Source organism: Anopheles merus, chromosome 2L (genome assembly GCF_017562075.2).
Source record: "Anopheles merus strain MAF chromosome 2L, AmerM5.1, whole genome shotgun sequence".
NCBI classification, from domain to species: Eukaryota; Metazoa; Arthropoda; class Insecta; order Diptera; family Culicidae; genus Anopheles; species Anopheles merus.
In genome coordinates, this window is record NC_054083.1 from 1,104,070 (window position 1) to 1,121,146 (window position 17,077).

At 42.1% G+C, this 17,077-nt stretch overlaps 1 protein-coding gene across 1 annotated transcript; it reads right to left on the reverse strand.

The window, feature by feature from the left end:
* Positions 1-6,624: 6,624 nt before the first annotated feature.
* LOC121594829 lies at positions 6,625-10,068 on the reverse strand. The gene has a single exon (XM_041918532.1). It carries the CDS (start codon positions 10,066-10,068, stop codon positions 6,625-6,627), a length of 3,444 nt encoding a protein of 1,147 aa, XP_041774466.1.
* Positions 10,069-17,077: the final 7,009 nt, after the last annotated feature.

Sequence of the window (17,077 nt, forward strand, 5' to 3'; positions counted from 1 at the left end):
TTTGGCATTGAACAGAGAGGTCCAGTGATCGATGAATTAACCGAACATTTGGATGAGATAAATAACGATTCAAGAGTAGATTTAAATAGTATACGATCACAAGCACCAGTTAACATAATGAAACATCAACAAGTTAATGAGCAACAACACCTGTCGAAATGTAAACCAGCCCCTGAATTTGTAGAAGGAGAATTTGTGGTAATACGAAACGTAGATAACACGGTAAACTCAAACAAAAAGCTTATCCCTAGATTCAAGGGCCCCTATGTCATACACAGACGGCTTCCAAACGATCGTTATGTTGTTCGGGACATCGATGGGTGCCAGCAGACCCAACTTCCTTATGACGGAGTGTTGGAGGCGAATAAGTTGAGAAAGTGGATTGTGCCGATCCCGGGCAGTGATTGACTTCCTTTTGCGTATCTTTGGCAACACTTAGTCTATAAGTAAATTGAGGGCAATTTATCATGTCAGGAAAGGCCGAGCTGTAAACATCTTGAGTTTATAGTAATCTTGGGTTTGTGAGCATTTTGATTTTGACAAATACGATGTCCGAAGAAGTGACAGTGTGCAAGCTGTCAAAGCAAAAAAAAAGAAATAAGCCTTGGGGAAAAGACCTTCTACAATAAACTCCTTGTAAAAAAACTAAAAAAAATACGTGTATATTACAAAATGAAAGAAAAAGTATTTGTTGGTCGTTATAGACGCATTCACAAGGTTTACTAAACTATACCCTACATCTTCTACCAGCAGTCGAGAAGTTTGTAATGCATTGAATCAGTACTTTGCTTACTACAGTCGCCCTAGACGGTTAATTAGTGATCAGGCCTCCTGTTTTACATCTAAAGAGTTCACAAGTTTTCTCAATAACCGTAATATACAGGGTGTTCGGGATAAATTTGACACCTGGCCTTTGGGTATATATCTCAGGGTTGAGTTGACGTATCGAAATGATTAATATGTCATTCGATTGCTAAAAGTTGTGCGAACAAGTGTAAAAAATGTCTAGCTCCGTAAATATGTGGAACCCGTCTGAATTGCACAAGCGCGTAACGTGTGTTATGATGGTTCGTGCCGGCCATACGAATGCCGAAATTCGGAAGGCGGCGATGTGTTCGCTGAACACCGTAAAAACAATACGCGTACAGCTCGAGGAGTGTGGTGAAGACGTGGATAGTATTATTGTTCGCAAACAGCATAGCAGGCGGTCGGATTGTGTGCGGACCGACGTGTTCCTGGCCAGATTGCAGCAACGGGCGACGGCCGATTCCGGCGTCGGCATCCGGGCCCTGACGCGAGACGTTGGCGTGGCCCCGAGCATCGTCAAGGTGGCGTTAAATGAGGACCTGCGGTACGCGTCGTACCGTGGTGAAGCCGTGGATTGAGACGGTGGCCAATGGGCGGCCGTACGTTTGGCAGCAGGATTCTGCACCATTTCATACGACCTTAAAAACACGCCAATGGCTCACTGCCAATTTCGACCGATACACCAGCACCGACGTTTGGCCACCCAGCTCCCCTGACCTTAATCCTATGGATTACTTTGTGTGGGGCACAGTTGAGCGGGACATCAACAGGGCGTCCTGCAATACCAAAGCGAAACTGGTGGCCAGAATAAAGGCTGTGTTTGCGGTCATCCCCAGGAACATGGTTGTCCGGGCTTGCGCGCGGTTCCGGAAGCGGGTGCAGGCGGCCATCGACGCGGAGGGGGGGTACTTCGAATAAAAAATGCGGCAAACATGGTTAGCTAAAATTTGTAGAAAAAAAATTCTTTTTAATATTTAACATAAATTTGATAAAAAATCCTTTCCTATTCCATCAGAAACTGTCAAATTTATCTCGAACACCCTGTGATTCATGTGCTAAATGCAGTTGCATCTCCTCAAGCAAATGGACAGGTGGAGCGAGTTAATCGAGTTATCAAACCAATTCTTGGCAAAATTTCCGATCTTATAGACCACAGCGACTGGTACAGCAAATTACAAATAGTAGAATATGCTTTGAATAACTCTGTACATAGTTCGACACAACAACTTCCATCAGTCTTGTTATTTGGAATAGAACAACGAGGTACAGCAATAGACGAAATTACAGAGTACTTAGACGGAAAACAGGAAAATAGTGTAGGTTTGACCTAGTGTCGTAACATAGCTTCTCAAAATATAATCAAATCGCAAATGGTTAACGCAAAGCAGTTTAGCAAAACACATTGCCCAGCAGAAAAGTTTGAGGAAGGAGATCTTGTAGCAATTCGTTATACAGATCACTCCGTTAATACTAACAAGAAGCTCCTGCCGAAATACAAGGGCCCGTATATCGTTTACAAAAAGCTCCTTAACGATCAATATGTAATACGTGATGTCAACGGTTTCAAACAAACCCAAATACAATACGACAATATTTTAGTGTCAGACCCATATAACCAAGATACCGAAAATGCCACCAATTTCTTGGATTAAAAATCCAATTCCATCAAACAAAGCTAAAAAACTATCAGTTTGGTGGGTTAAGCCACACGGCCACAGAAGCAGCCACTTCCATGTTGTTGAAGTCAGATTTTTATGCACGGGCAATTGATTTGCTCAACATGTTTCACCTGTGTTAAAATGTTATTTAATTGTGCAAAGGAAGCAATTAAACGTGTGTGTTTAAGTTGGTTTGTTGTAAAACAAACATGTTTTATGTATATGTGTATATGTGTGTTTGTTTACTTGCGAATGAACTCTTCCATTTCGCTGGTCAGTGCATAGTTTATAGACTAATAATATTGCTGAAGTTGAAGTGCAGTGATGTAAGTGAATGAATTTAATCAACGGAGGAGTTAAAATCCTGTCCAGTATACCCAGGCTGCAAATGACAGCCAAAAGACGTCTTTCGCTAAAACTTTTTGTCTTCCCGTCGGACTTCCGATAGTCCGACTTTTTAACGATAGGGTTAGACCGATTTTGACAGATATGGCCAGATGCTATTCAAGTGGTGTATATTTTTTTATTGGCGGTGTAATGAAATGTCCAAAAATTACTGAATGGCCTGCCACAATGCAACAAAAAAATTGACGGACTCTTTTTTCTCCCCCTCTTTCCACCGATCTTTTTTCCTTCACCCTCTTCCTTCTTTCTCCTCGGTTGTCCCAGTTGTTCCTATTGAGCTCATTTTGTTTACTTGTCTTTTCGCCTTCACACAGTTCAGTTCGGCCATTCTTTGATTCGGTTCGATGGTGTTTTTCTTCTTATATTCTTCTTCATCTCATCTCCGCCTGCACACACGCTCCTTTTGTTTGTAAGGCCGGTGTTGGTTTATGCAGAACTTTTTCTGTGTTTGTGCTTGTGTGCTGAGGCAATTCCAATTGTTTAGAACTCCTACATGGAACAAGCGTGAAGGAACCTGTTCCTGATTGTACAGCCGGAGCCACGGTGTCCCGATTATCAGTTTCAGTTCATAACGCTTTATAAACGTGATACTTCCAACATGGAAAGGTGTGTTTTATCGTGCAATAAAAGATGTGACTTTTACACAACTTCATCTTTTTTTTGTTTATCCTTAGCGCCAAACGACCTAAGCTACTCTTGTCGATTAAAAATGGAGAATACAAATTGCTCCCGTTGAACAATAATAGTAAGTTTTTATTAAATATGTTTTGTTAAAAATCATAATCATTAACATGAAATTGCATACATTTTTCGATTCAATAAACAACACTACACATACCACAATGCTTCATCCGCAATTATTGAATGAGCTTTCATCGCTATCGTCAGTGTCTATCCATACTGGAAGTCAAAAGATGTCTCGCGAGAATGCTTCATCGTCAAAACGTGAGAAAGTGTTTTAGAGTGTTTTAACAAGAACTATAGTTAACAAATATTTCTAGAAACTGTATCAAGCAATAAACGCAAGCCGGTTTCTCGTACGAATAATGCAATGATAGAAAATATACCGTCCACATCGATGGTAGTTCGTTCTTCTTTGGATCACTTCTCGTTTATGGAAACAACTGCAACAACTTCGGGTGTTTGTCAACGAAAACCTAAACGTATCCCAAATAGTCAGAATTGCTTAAGCAGCTCATTTTGGCACGCTAAAGATCGCTGCTCTAATTCGCCTTTTGCAGTAGATAAACAGCATCATAGTTCTATGTAGGTCTTTCAAACAGCGCCTAAGCAGCTTCCTTATGCCACGATGCCAGGGATTATTTTTCTTTGTGTTTTTGTTTTCAAGCAAGCGTCATCGATGAAATAAACAACAGGATTTGTTTCGTTTAAACACATATGTATATTTTTAAATCTTTTGTATTGATGAATTACACAAAATTTTACACAATTTACTGATAATTCACAATCACTTCACTCAATATTCATTCTTCAATTAACGAATCTAACTTGTGCAGCAGCAATGAGATTATTGCCGGCGTCCGTCTTTGAAACTTTGACAAGAGCCATCTCGTACCGATGTCATGCATTAAAAAGCTATAAAGTTCCACCAAGTTCAGTACGCTTTCTTAACAAGCCTTAAAGTTCCACCATGAACCCTACACATAGTGCTAATCAGCCACAAAGTTCCAAAGAGTACCATGTGCCTGTTAAAAAGCTCCATAGTTCCGCAAAGTACCGTCTATCTCTTAATCAGCCACAAAGTACGACATCGGAACGATTTTTCGTTAAACAGCCCTAAATCAGCTATAAAGTACGAGCTGGCTATTTGGGATGTCTTCAATTTGTTTTATAGTATATTATTTGCTGCAAAATACTATATGAACGTTTATTTCCAGTCATTTCATCTACTGCTTCAATAGCAACGCAAACAGATTTTTCTAGTGGACAGAACGTGGGATTAGATGCCATACTAGAAAAATTAGACACCATGCAGAGGGAGCAACAAAGACAAGCAGACGTGTATCAGAAGAAAATGTTGGATATGGAGAAGCAGCAGAAATTAATACGATCACAGTTAGATATTTTATCCGACAAATTGATTCCACGGCCAGGATTTGTTGCGGAATCGTCGTTTGAATGGGAAACGGTGGGGACCAGGGAAGAACTAGATCGACTGGAGGAAAGATTGGGGGAACCAGAGTTCAAAAAAATTTTTATGGAATTTTTAGATACAAAGCTGCCGACCGACAGTTCAGAAGCTAGACTCCATGATAGCATGGATATTATATTCAAAAAGAATTTTGTAACACAAGCCAATTGGACAGGATTAGGACCAGATAAAGTTTGTTTTTCAAATTATGAAAGGGTTATTCAGATTTTTAAATTTATAGGAACATGTCATGGAGTTTCACCCACGGACCAAAAAATCAAAACATTTTTCCAAAATAAGTTTAAACATTCAAAACAAAGACTTAACTTGGTGGGAAAAGTTAAAACTGCACCTCATAGACGCAAAGTTTAGTTTAATTTATGCTCAAATACTACTATAATTCTCAGTTTAGCTTCAAGCATATAACAGAATCAATGGCTTTTTATAAAATTAAAGCTTATACCCAGTTGCGTATCATGTTCCTATCATAGAAGTGTTAAAGAGTTCAAAGAAATGTTATTATCTTTTATGATATAAAAAACGAAATAAAATGTACGTTCAACAAATATTTATTACATATTTCATATAACTAATGTGTCAATTAAAGGAACGAAATCGAGTGCATCTTCTTGAGCAAGAGGTGCCGCAACTAATTTACATTTTATATCGCTGATTCCTAATGTAAAAAAAATTCTTCTAAATCATTAGTACTTGCTCGGTGAATATTTATGATTTTAGAATCGTAAGGATAACTGAAACTACTAGACGAGTAAATGATCTTTATAAAGAAGTTTTACAAAATAAGTTTAGACATAGTAAGCAACGGTTAGCATTAGTAGGATTAGTGAAAACTTCGCATCATAGACATATGAAGTATTAATCAGTTAGGAATAGTTTTAATAATGTTAATACTTATTGTTACGACGGCGAACGGATCTGTGGGCCACGCGAAGGATGCGGCCTTGTAAATCAAACCCGCTCGGGTAACAGCGATCTTCTCAACCGTTCGACACCAATAATCAACCTTCCCGCTAGTTGCTCTCTCAAGTAATTTGAGGAGCCTATGCCGCAGAAGGGGGTGAAGAGGGATGAGAGATTTCTTTCTTGATCCGAATATGCAAAATTAAAAAAGAGGTTTCTTAGAGTTGCAAAATCCGAATGATTATTTATTGAGAGTTCGGTCCCTTTTATACCCCCGGAAGCCCATACATTTTTAAGGTGTTAGTGTATCCTTTCCGAGGATAATTAGTACATAAGTGTACGTACGCGTGAGTGCCGCATGTTAGTCTTTGTGACGCATTTTTATTCCGCTTTTACACGTAGCGTTCCCGGTTTCTAGATTAAGGTGATCGCACACCACGCGAAATATAGTTTGAGACGTTTTGAATAATCGCACGCGTAACATCCTCCCCCTCGTAATTTATCCCGGTTAATTACCCAAAAGAAAAAGACGGGTGACGATTCTTCATTCGCGATCGGAATTGCCCGCAAGCAATCTGGCTGTCCAGTCGCCAGCTGTGATGATCCGTTTGGTTGACGGGGCCTCCCTTATAGTCACGTCATCTTCCAGCACTCTCTTGGTCGTCTTGGATGGCGGTTGCTTCACGACGAGTGATGCTCCTTGGGCTTCGCGTCCACTACTGCTACCTTGGCGGCCGGTCGCTTCAGGATTCCGGAGGCCGTCTTCACGGTCACGACGCGAACTTGCCCATCCGCAGCCGGGTGCACTTCCAGCACCTTGCCCTTCAGCCATTGTCCCGCGGGTGCGTTGTCGTTTGTGAGCACCACCACATCGCCCACCTTCACTGGTTCCACCTTGTTGGTCCACTTGTTCCGTTTGATGAGTGTTGGCAGATACTCCTTCTTCCAGCGATCCCAGAAAACCTTGGCGTTATGCTGGGCCACTTTGAACTGCTGTCTGGATACGTACGATTTGTCCAGGCTATCCGGCGGTAGGCTCTCAACGCCTCGTCCAATAAGGAAGTGGAACGGCGTCAGAATCTCGTCTTCCTCGTTGGACAACGGTATGTGCGTCAATGGCCGCGAATTGATCATAGCCTCTATCTCTATTAACGCCGCTCGCAACGTTTCCGGGTTGGGGTGTCGCGTTTTCCATTCAGTCGCCATGTGATGTAGCGCTTTCTTTACAATCTGAATAAGCCGCTCCCACGATCCTCCGAAATGGGGAGCGGACGGTGGATTGAATTTCCACTCAATTTGGTATTTTAGAGCGGCTTCTCTTCCCATTCTCTCTCCGATTTCTTCCACCAACTTCTTCATCAGTCTTTCCGCGCCTATGAAGTTGGTCCCGTTATCACTATATAGGTGGGTGATCTTGCCTCGCCGATTAGTGAAATTCTTCAGGCAGACTAAGAAACTATCAACATCTAACTTCTCAGCCAGTTCAATGTGTACAGCCCGCGTACTCATGCATGTGAATATAGCCCCCCATCGTTTCTCGATGGACCTCTTCACGGTGACGTCGAGGGGCCCAAAATAATCCACTCCCGAGTGTAGGAATGGCGGATTGTGAGGGTGTGTACTGAAAGATGGCAGGGGCGCCATCATAGGAGTTTGCGGGGTAGCGGTGTTGAGAATACATCTCTGGCAGCAGCCTTTAACGGCTTTCAAAACGTTCCGCAGCTGCACGACCCAGTAGGTTTGCCGCAGAGTACCGATCACGACATTGTCGGCCTGGTGATGATACTTCTCGTGATAGTTCCGCACAAGAAGCTTGACGATGCGCGGTTTCTGCGGCAGAAGTATTGATGAGCGCGCGCTTTTCGGTAGCGCCGTCGCGTTCTCTAGACGGCTTCGCGACCTCAGGAGATTGTGTTGGTCTAAATAAGGTGACAACGTTTTAATATGGCTCTTGCTGGATAATTCCTCCCCCTTTGTTAAAGCCTCCATTTCATCCGGGAACCCCTCCCATTGCGCCTTGCGTAACAAGGCGTATTTGGCATGTTCTACGTCTTCACGTCCAATCATCTTGTTGAACGCCTTGCGGTCTTTCAAAAAGTCCACGAACTTCTTTATGAATGTGTGATGGCGAAGCAGGCGGTCCCATGTTGAATAGTTCAGCTCGGGAACCACTGCCTCGTGATGGTGAAGCACTGGGTTCGCAGCAACACGCTTCTCCTCCTCTGTGTCTGAGACAGGCTGGTGCTCGGGCCAATCACACTCTCTTGATAACAAGAATTCTGGACCATTAAACCACATGCTTGCATTGGTCACCTTTGTGGCGGCATCGGCTGGATTTTCCTTTGAAGGAACCCATCTCCATTGGCTGGCGCTGCTCGTGTCCAGAATCTCGCTCACTCGATGCGCCACAAATTGCTTATACTTCCGATGTTCGCTATTGATCCACGACAGTACTGTTCGTGAATCTGTCCAGAACGTGGTGCGGTGGATTGGCAGTCTGAGCTCTTTTGCAACGGTTTCGGTGAGCCTCGCTCCCAAAATGGCGGCTTGCAACTCGAGCTTTGGAATCGTTAATGAATGGATCGGAGCCACTCGAGCCTTGGCAGCGACAAGCCTTACGACGTAGCACCCTTTGAAGCAGCTTCTTGCGTACACGCATGCTGCAAATGCATCAAGAGATGCGTCCACAAAGGTGTGGATATCGATCGGCGCATTTCCTGCCGCGGTGATTGGCCTAGGAATGGCTAGATCCTTTGCTTCACTGATGGTTGTCGTCCATTCATGCCACTTTGTTGCGAGATTGTCGGGAATCTTTGCGTCCCAGTCCTTGACGGCTAGGTGGACAGCCTGCATTATAATCCTCCCTTGAATTGTAAGGTGGCTGATGAGACCAAGGGGATCATAAATACACATGACGAAACTTAACACTTCTCGTTTGGTGGGGAGTTCTCTGCCAACATCGGTGTGAGCTCTAGCTATATTTACTTTGTAACCAAACGTGTCCAGCTGCGTATTCCACTGCACACCTAATATCTTTTCGACGCACTGGTTTTTTTCCTTGATGTCCACCAACCTTTGGTGGAGCTGATGTTCTTCCGGTATTGTTTGTCTCAACTTTGAATTATTCGCCACAAAATTCCTTATGAGGAATCCACCCATCGCGTGAACGTTTCTCACCTGCTTCACCGTTTCGATGGCCTCTTCCAGTGAGAAGAAGCTGTCTAAGTAGTCGTCCACATAATGCTGGCGGATGATGGGTCTAAGGGCCAGCGGGTGAGTAAGTTGATGCTCTTCGGCGTTTCGATTTTTCACCGCTTGAGCGCATGATGGTGAGCACGTTGCACCAAACGTCATGACCTGCATGACGTACGTATCCGGCTGCCGTGCTTCGTTTCCTTCACGCCACAGTATGCGCTGTGCGTCCTGGTCCTCCTTCCTTATTTTCACTTGGTGGAACATCTCCTTGATGTCCCCAGTAACGCAGATATTCCCTTCACGGAATCTCAGCAGTATGCCAAATAATGACGGCATTTCGTCAGGTCCGGTGAGGAGCTGGGAGTTTAAGGAAACATCCTTAACTCTTGCGGCCGCGTCGAACACTAGCCTCGGTTTAAGCACTGGCTTGTTTTTATTCACAACAACGAAATGCGGCAAATAAAAGGTACGCGGCCCGTGCAGCGCTGCTTCTTCTCGCGAAAGCTTCCTTATATATCCCTTCTTCTCGTACTCCTTGAAGGTATCACACAGCCAAGTCTGCATTTCCGCATTCTTTTTTAGATGCTTTTCCTGGCTCACTAGACGTCGTAATGCAGCTTGGTAGCTGTCTGGAAACTTCACTTCGTCGGTCTTCCATAGTAGACCTATCTCGTAACGTCCTTGTGATTTCACCAGGGTGTTGGCAATGATTTTCTCGGCACGTTCCATCTCGCTTGACTTTACTGTTGCTACTGGTTTCACTCCAAAGTCTTCTGTGCTAAAGTAGCTTCGCATCATTTTATTCATGGCATTTTCCTCGTAGTGGATCATCAGCAAATGTTCGGAGGCTTCGTGGAGTTTGGTATCCATCCCGAAGATAACCCATCCTAACTTCGTTTTAATCGCCATTGGCTCATCGCTTCGGCCCATTTTTCGTCCTAGTGGTATTAGTTGATGACTATGGTTTAAGCCAATTAGAACGGTTGGCTTTGCTCTCTTATATTCGCCTACTTCAATTCCTCTCAGATGAGGATATCTCTCTGCGAGATCACCGCAGTCGATGGATTGGCTCGGGAGCTGGAGCGTTTTCACGGTTCTCATCTTCTCTAGGAGATGTTCTCTCTTCTCCTTCTCTCCTCTTACGAAGCAGCTTACTCTCTTGCTCTCGTTCTCTCGGATGGACAAATTCTGTGTCCATGTCATCGTGAGGGGATCGGTCGGTCCTTCTAACTGAAGCTCATTCGCAATCTTCTCCTCGATCAATGTAACCGACGATCCTGCGTCTAGGAATGCAAATGTAGCCTGCGTTTTGTCTCCGTTTCGCAAAACAATTGGCACAATTTGATAGAACATGTTCTGCTGTGCCTGGTGATAATTTGTATTGGATGTGACGGGTAAGTGTAGCAATTGATGGTGCATTTCCTTGCACCCTTGTATGCCGCATTCTCTTGCTGCTCTACAGTTTCGTGCGCGGTGATCATTACCGGATAGACAGGCGAAACATTGTTCTCCTCTATGTGCGATTTCTACGCGTTCTTGTGCCGGTCTCCGTTTAAATATATCACATCGATATAGTGCGTGGCTTCCGTGACAACACGGGCAAGAAAAAGTTTGGTTCCATTGTCGTGCTGCAGTGTGTGTAGATGATCGTGCTGTATTTGTGTTGGTGGCTGAGCCGTGTGCGTTGCGTGCGTTAGTGAAGCGATAGTTTCTACGTGGCCCTTCGGTCGTTCTTGCTGGAGGCTGGTGTACATTTAATGGTTGTTTTGCGCGTTCCGCCCGCTTTGGCAATTCCTTCAAGACCTTTGCTTGAGGAAGCAACCATTTTCCGAAGTCTTCTAGCGAAGGAAGGTCGCCCGGCTTTATATTGGCTGCCTTGTACTCGATCCATTTTATGTGTCGATCAGTGGGTAATTTGCAAGCCAATTCGTTCACCAGCCGATGGTCTTGCAAGTATGCGGATTTATTTATTGCCTTTAGATTTGTGATCATATCCTGAATCGCGTCGGATAGTTCGGGAATCTTGTGTTGATTATCAATCTTGACCTTTAGCACGTCTTTTAGGTGTTCGTCGTACACAAGGTCCGCTCTACCGAATTGTTCTTCCAATTTGGAGATTATTTCGGGAACGTTTGCCGGTTCTAAAAATAATCGGCGAACATGTTTCTCGGCTTCGCCTTTGAGGGCATGCTGGAGCCGGTTCATATTTTCGACGTTGGAAAATTTTGCTTCTTCCGTGCTTTCATCGAACGCGCGCATAAATTTGGGCCATTCTCCTGCCTTGCCATCGAACGGAGGAAGCTGGTTTAGCGTCGTTCGTTTTAAATAGGTATTAGTGTCAATGCTACTACCTTTCAGCGCTTCGATTAGGGCTGCGATGGCCGTGTCTTGGCCAGAGCCGGTCGGCGCTGGAGCCTTAATCTTTGCATAATCTTTTGTGCATTTAATACACAAGAATGGTTCGTCCGCTTTAGGCAGCCGGCTCAGTTTGGCGCATGCCATATGGAACCAGCGATCGCATTCGTCGCATTGGACCATATTAGGATCATCATCCCGGCTGCATAAGCGGCAGCTACCATTGTCGTTATCGACGAACGGGGTAAGGTTTCTTTTCGTAGTCATGACGTGGCTAATGTGCCGATGAGTTCGTGTGCGTGTATAGTGCACAGATTTTTATCAGTGGTGTGGGTGTGCGATGTCGCACTGGTTCAACGGTGCGCAAAGGGCTCTCCCTTGGAGCTCTATCGTAGTGCTCTCTCACGTATCGCATACGCAGCTCGCTGGAGCTGCACACGTGTTAGTGGAGCCGTATGCGTGAGTGCGTAGGTGGAGAGCGGAAGCAATCCTATCGGAAGCGATGCTGTCTTCCTCCTAGTGTGAGTGCTTCCTCTGGAGCGAGGATAGGTTCGTCTAGGAGCGAAGCAATTTCTCTTCGGTGAGAATGTGGAGGGCTAGAGAATTTGCGGAAGCTTTCATACCACGGGCAAATCTCTCTACCAAACAAAAGTGAGGATGATTCCTCTCTGGAGCCACCAAATGTTACGACGGCGAACGGATCTGTGGGCCACGCGAAGGATGCGGCCTTGTAAATCAAACCCGCTCGGGTAACAGCGATCTTCTCAACCGTTCGACACCAATAATCAACCTTCCCGCTAGTTGCTCTCTCAAGTAATTTGAGGAGCCTATGCCGCAGAAGGGGGTGAAGAGGGATGAGAGATTTCTTTCTTGATCCGAATATGCAAAATTAAAAAAGAGGTTTCTTAGAGTTGCAAAATCCGAATGATTATTTATTGAGAGTTCGGTCCCTTTTATACCCCCGGAAGCCCATACATTTTTAAGGTGTTAGTGTATCCTTTCCGAGGATAATTAGTACATAAGTGTACGTACGCGTGAGTGCCGCATGTTAGTCTTTGTGACGCATTTTTATTCCGCTTTTACACGTAGCGTTCCCGGTTTCTAGATTAAGGTGATCGCACACCACGCGAAATATAGTTTGAGACGTTTTGAATAATCGCACGCGTAACACTTATAAATGAACTATGAATGTATGTACTGAAAAAAATCATTTTATTGAATTAAAACACACCATTTCAAAAAACGTTGTTGTTTTGTTTTATTAAACCAATGTATGTATCAAGGAAGCCGGTCTCATGGTACAGTCGTCAACTCGTACGACTTAACAACATGCCCGTCATGGGTTCAAGCCCCAAATAGACCGTGCCGCCATACGTAGGAATGACTATCCTGCTATGGGGGGAAATCAATAAGTCACTGAAAGCCAACCCCACATGTGGGTTGGCAGGCCTTGACCGGCATCGGTTGTTGAGCCAAACAAGAAGAAGAAGATGTATCAAGGTAACAAAATTATTTTCATTTTCCTTAGACAATGGTACTACTACTAATTTACATTTTATATCCTGAAAACCTAAAATAATATTTTCTGTTCCTAAATCGTTAACATTTCCGCGATGTATGTTCAAAAATTTAGAATTGAAAGGATAGTTGAAATCATCAATAGTCCTAGTTAGCTTTCTTGCTGTTAAGTCTACGGAAGACTGTTGTATACCCAAATAGCCAGCTCGTACTTTATAGCTGATTTAGAGCTGTTTAACGAAAAATCGGTCCGATGTCGTACTTTGTGGCTGATTAAGAGATAGACGGTACTTTGCAGAACTATGGAGCTTTTTAACAGGCACATGATACTCTGTGGAACTTTTGCGGCTGATTAGCACTATGTGTAGGGTTCATGGTGGAACTTGAAGGCTTGTTAAGAAAGTGTACCGAACTTGGTGGAACTTTATAGCTTTTTAATGCATGACATCGGTACGAGATGGCTCTTGCCAAAGTGTCAAAGACGGACGCCGGCAATAATCTCATTGCTGCTGCACAAGTTAGATTAGTTAATTGAAGGAGGAATATTGAGTGAAGTGATTGTGATTGTACATTAAATTGTGTGACATTTTGTATAATTCATGAATATTAAGGATTTAAAAATATACACATGAACACAAACAAAACAAATCCTGTTGTTTATTTCATCGATGACGCTTGCTTGAAAATAAAACACAAAGAAAAAAAAATCCCCGGCACCGTAGCATAAGGAAGCTGCTTAAGCGCTGTTTGAAAGACCCACCTAGAACTTTGGTGCTGTTTATCTACTGCAAAAGGCGAATTAGAGCAGCGATCTTTAGCGTGCCAAAATGAGCTGCTTAAGTAATTCTGACTATTTGGGTAGCTGCATTTACAAATTGACATACGCTACCCGATTTTGTTAAAAACCAAGAATTGCTATCATCATTCTTTAAACAAAATCGTTTGCGCACATGAAGTGTAGTAATATTTCCTCTCCTATGAATCGTGGGATATTGTAGTTGTTTAATATATTTATCCGGTTTATAGGCTGTCCATTCTGCTATACGGTTTATTGTTTGTTCTAAACTTTTCGATCCACTTCGTAATGAATGTTTCATATGCTGAAGTTCGTTCTCAAAGTCATAAGAAGATATAAACCGAAGTATACCAAAATCAATAACTTCTTGGTAAATATGCAAAAAGTTATGAACATTACTCGAAATATATTCTGAGCCTTAAATAATTCCGTACTGTTTGACGAACAGCTGTAGGAGAGTATTTGCTAATGACCAATGCTCTTTGTATACTTCAGATGAAAAAATTGTAATGCTGCAAAAATACAACATAAAATGATTGTATTGTTGTTCACTCAATGTTCCTCTGAGTACACCAACGGATGCGTAAAATAAGAAAGAGCTTAATTCAGTTCCTTTCCAATACTTGAGATCACGTAATGAACGGAACTTTCTGTGTATCTCTACAGGTAATTTGATATGCATCAACATTACTGACATTTTGTTGATTTGTTCAGGAGATAACTTGTATATCACACCAAATTTTCCACATATCCAGCCCATTAACAAACGTTTTGTAACTCCTAAATCGATTAAATGCAATAAGTCTGCAACTATTACTTGTTTTACAAGATCAAATTCGTCTAATAGAGATAATAGAGGAGAATCAAATTTGTGGTGTTTACCATACGAACGCGACCTAAATCCTTCATTAGTGCGATCAGAACCAGCGATATCGGGAAATGCTACTCTTCCTCGGATACTCCTTCCCTCAGAAACACATTTCAAGCAGCCATGTATACCGTTGAAGCTGACAACACCTACGAAAGAAGAATCATAAAGTTTTAATCACCTAAGTACAGATATGTATAACTGTTTTGTATTACCTTTAATAAACGCCCGAGCTGGAGAATCAGCTATAATTGCGTGCAGTTTTATCTTAACCGTCTCATAATTGATCTGTACTCCATTTTTCATGAGGAAGTTGATTTCATCAACAAAAGGACGAAGAAAGTATTCGATGCTGAGTGGTTTTGTCGGACCACAATAAATAGCAGCTATCATTACAGGTACTTCTGGCATTCCATGAATGTTGAAAAGTATGGGCCAAAATTGAAGGTTACTACTTTTGAATAGAGGTAATCCATCGATCGATACGTTTATCAAAAGCGTAGAATCGGAATGAAGGCTTAGATTGCTTTAAATAAACAAACCATATGTATGAATATAAAGAAAATTCATAACGATTACGCGAGATCAATTACCTTAGTACGTTGAAACATTTTTGAATGCCGTGAAACCAATATTGTCCTCCTTCAACTGTTGTTATGTCCGCAGAAGGGTTTCGGTTGATCTTCAACAGAGTCCTTGCATCTTTTGGCAGCTTACAATTACTTGTTTTTCTAACAATTTCCATCACTTCCTCGATTGACTCATACGTTTGATTCCTCGATATGGCCCAGCGACGTAAAGCATCATGCACTGAGAACGCTTCTTTGTATTGTTCCAATACTTCCTCTTCATCTGAACTTTCCATGAGATAATCGATAACATGATCATCACTATCATTTTCCTCATCATGCGCACATTCCAGCGCTCCAATTTCATCACCGTCCTGGATATCTTGAACGTTTGCTGGTCCATCATCCGGTATGACATAGTTATCAGCGTTTTCCAAGAGGTCTACAGCTACAATGTATTAACAATAATCGATAAGTAAAAAGTAAAAGCAATCAGTAAAATTTATATCACACCATTCGAACTCCCACTTGAAATAGGTTCTTCATCCTGTTCTGTTTTAACCAGACGATCACGATTCCGATACAAATACGAGCGCTTGGGGATAAGCTAACCCAAATAACCAAATCGTCCTTAACCCACTGTAAAACCACTTCAAACCCACGTGGGTTTGTGGTGGTCGATTCAGTCGTTAACCCACCAAATTTTAGAACAATCGGAGCTGCTAGTTCCGATTCGATGTATTTATCTTGCCCCCCCTTAACCCACCTTTTCCAAAAATGCTTTGAGGAAAAGTTTAATCAAGGGTTGGCTAAGGTCAACATGCTGGACAGGATTTTAAGTCCTCGATTGATTAAATTCATTCACTTACATCACTGCACTTCAACTTCAGCAATATTATTAGTCTATAAACTATGCACTGACCAGCGAAATGGAAGAGTTCATTCGCAAGTAAACAAACACACATATACACATATACATAAAACATGTTTGTTTTACAACAAACCAACTTAAACACACACGTTTAATTGCTTCCTTTGCACAATTAAATAACATTTTAACACAGCTGAAACATGTTGAGCAAATAAATTGCCCGTGCATAAAAATCTGACTTCAACAACATTGAAGTGGCTGATTCTGTGACCGTGTGGCTTAACCCACCAAACTGATAGTTTTTTAGCTTTGTTTGATGGAACTGGATTTTTAGTACAAGAAATTGGTGGCGTTTTCGGTATCTTGGTTATATGGGAAGGCTTTGGAGTAGCTCTGAAGTGGAACATGTGGAACCAGAATTTGGAGAATAGTGAAATTGAGGGTAAAAGTAAAGCTCAGCCCTCTACATTACATTGGAGAAGCGTACATTCCATGAAATATTCCCAAGCAGCATAATTATTACAGATTTGTTACATCCACGCGACCGACCAGTGTACATTACTTAAATAATCGAATCGACCAGTGCACATTACTTAAGCATAAATTGAAATCAATAAGATTATATTCTTAAATTAAAAGTAAATAACAGATTTAATATTTTTCATTTTTGCACTATGGTTAATGAAAAATAATCTGAAAGAAGGAAGTTCATATTATCTCAAAAGCTTTCAATTGGAGCACATTTCATACGAGGAAAAATTTAAATATTAAAAATGTTTATAAATAAATTGAATAAATGAAATATAACTAATACCTATTCAATCTATGTTTCCGGCCATTTTGAATAAAAATCACTTTAGGCGTGAGGGCTCTTTTTTAAAGTGAGGTTAATGAGATTAATAAATGTATGTATTTGATTATTCTGCTTTATCAATAGCTGGGTAAATAAATAAATAATTATT

Coding starts and splice junctions, on each gene's coding strand:
- LOC121594829 (XM_041918532.1), bottom strand. CDS start 10,068: ATGGGCCGAAGCGATGAGCCAATGGCGATTAAAACGAAGTTAGGATGG.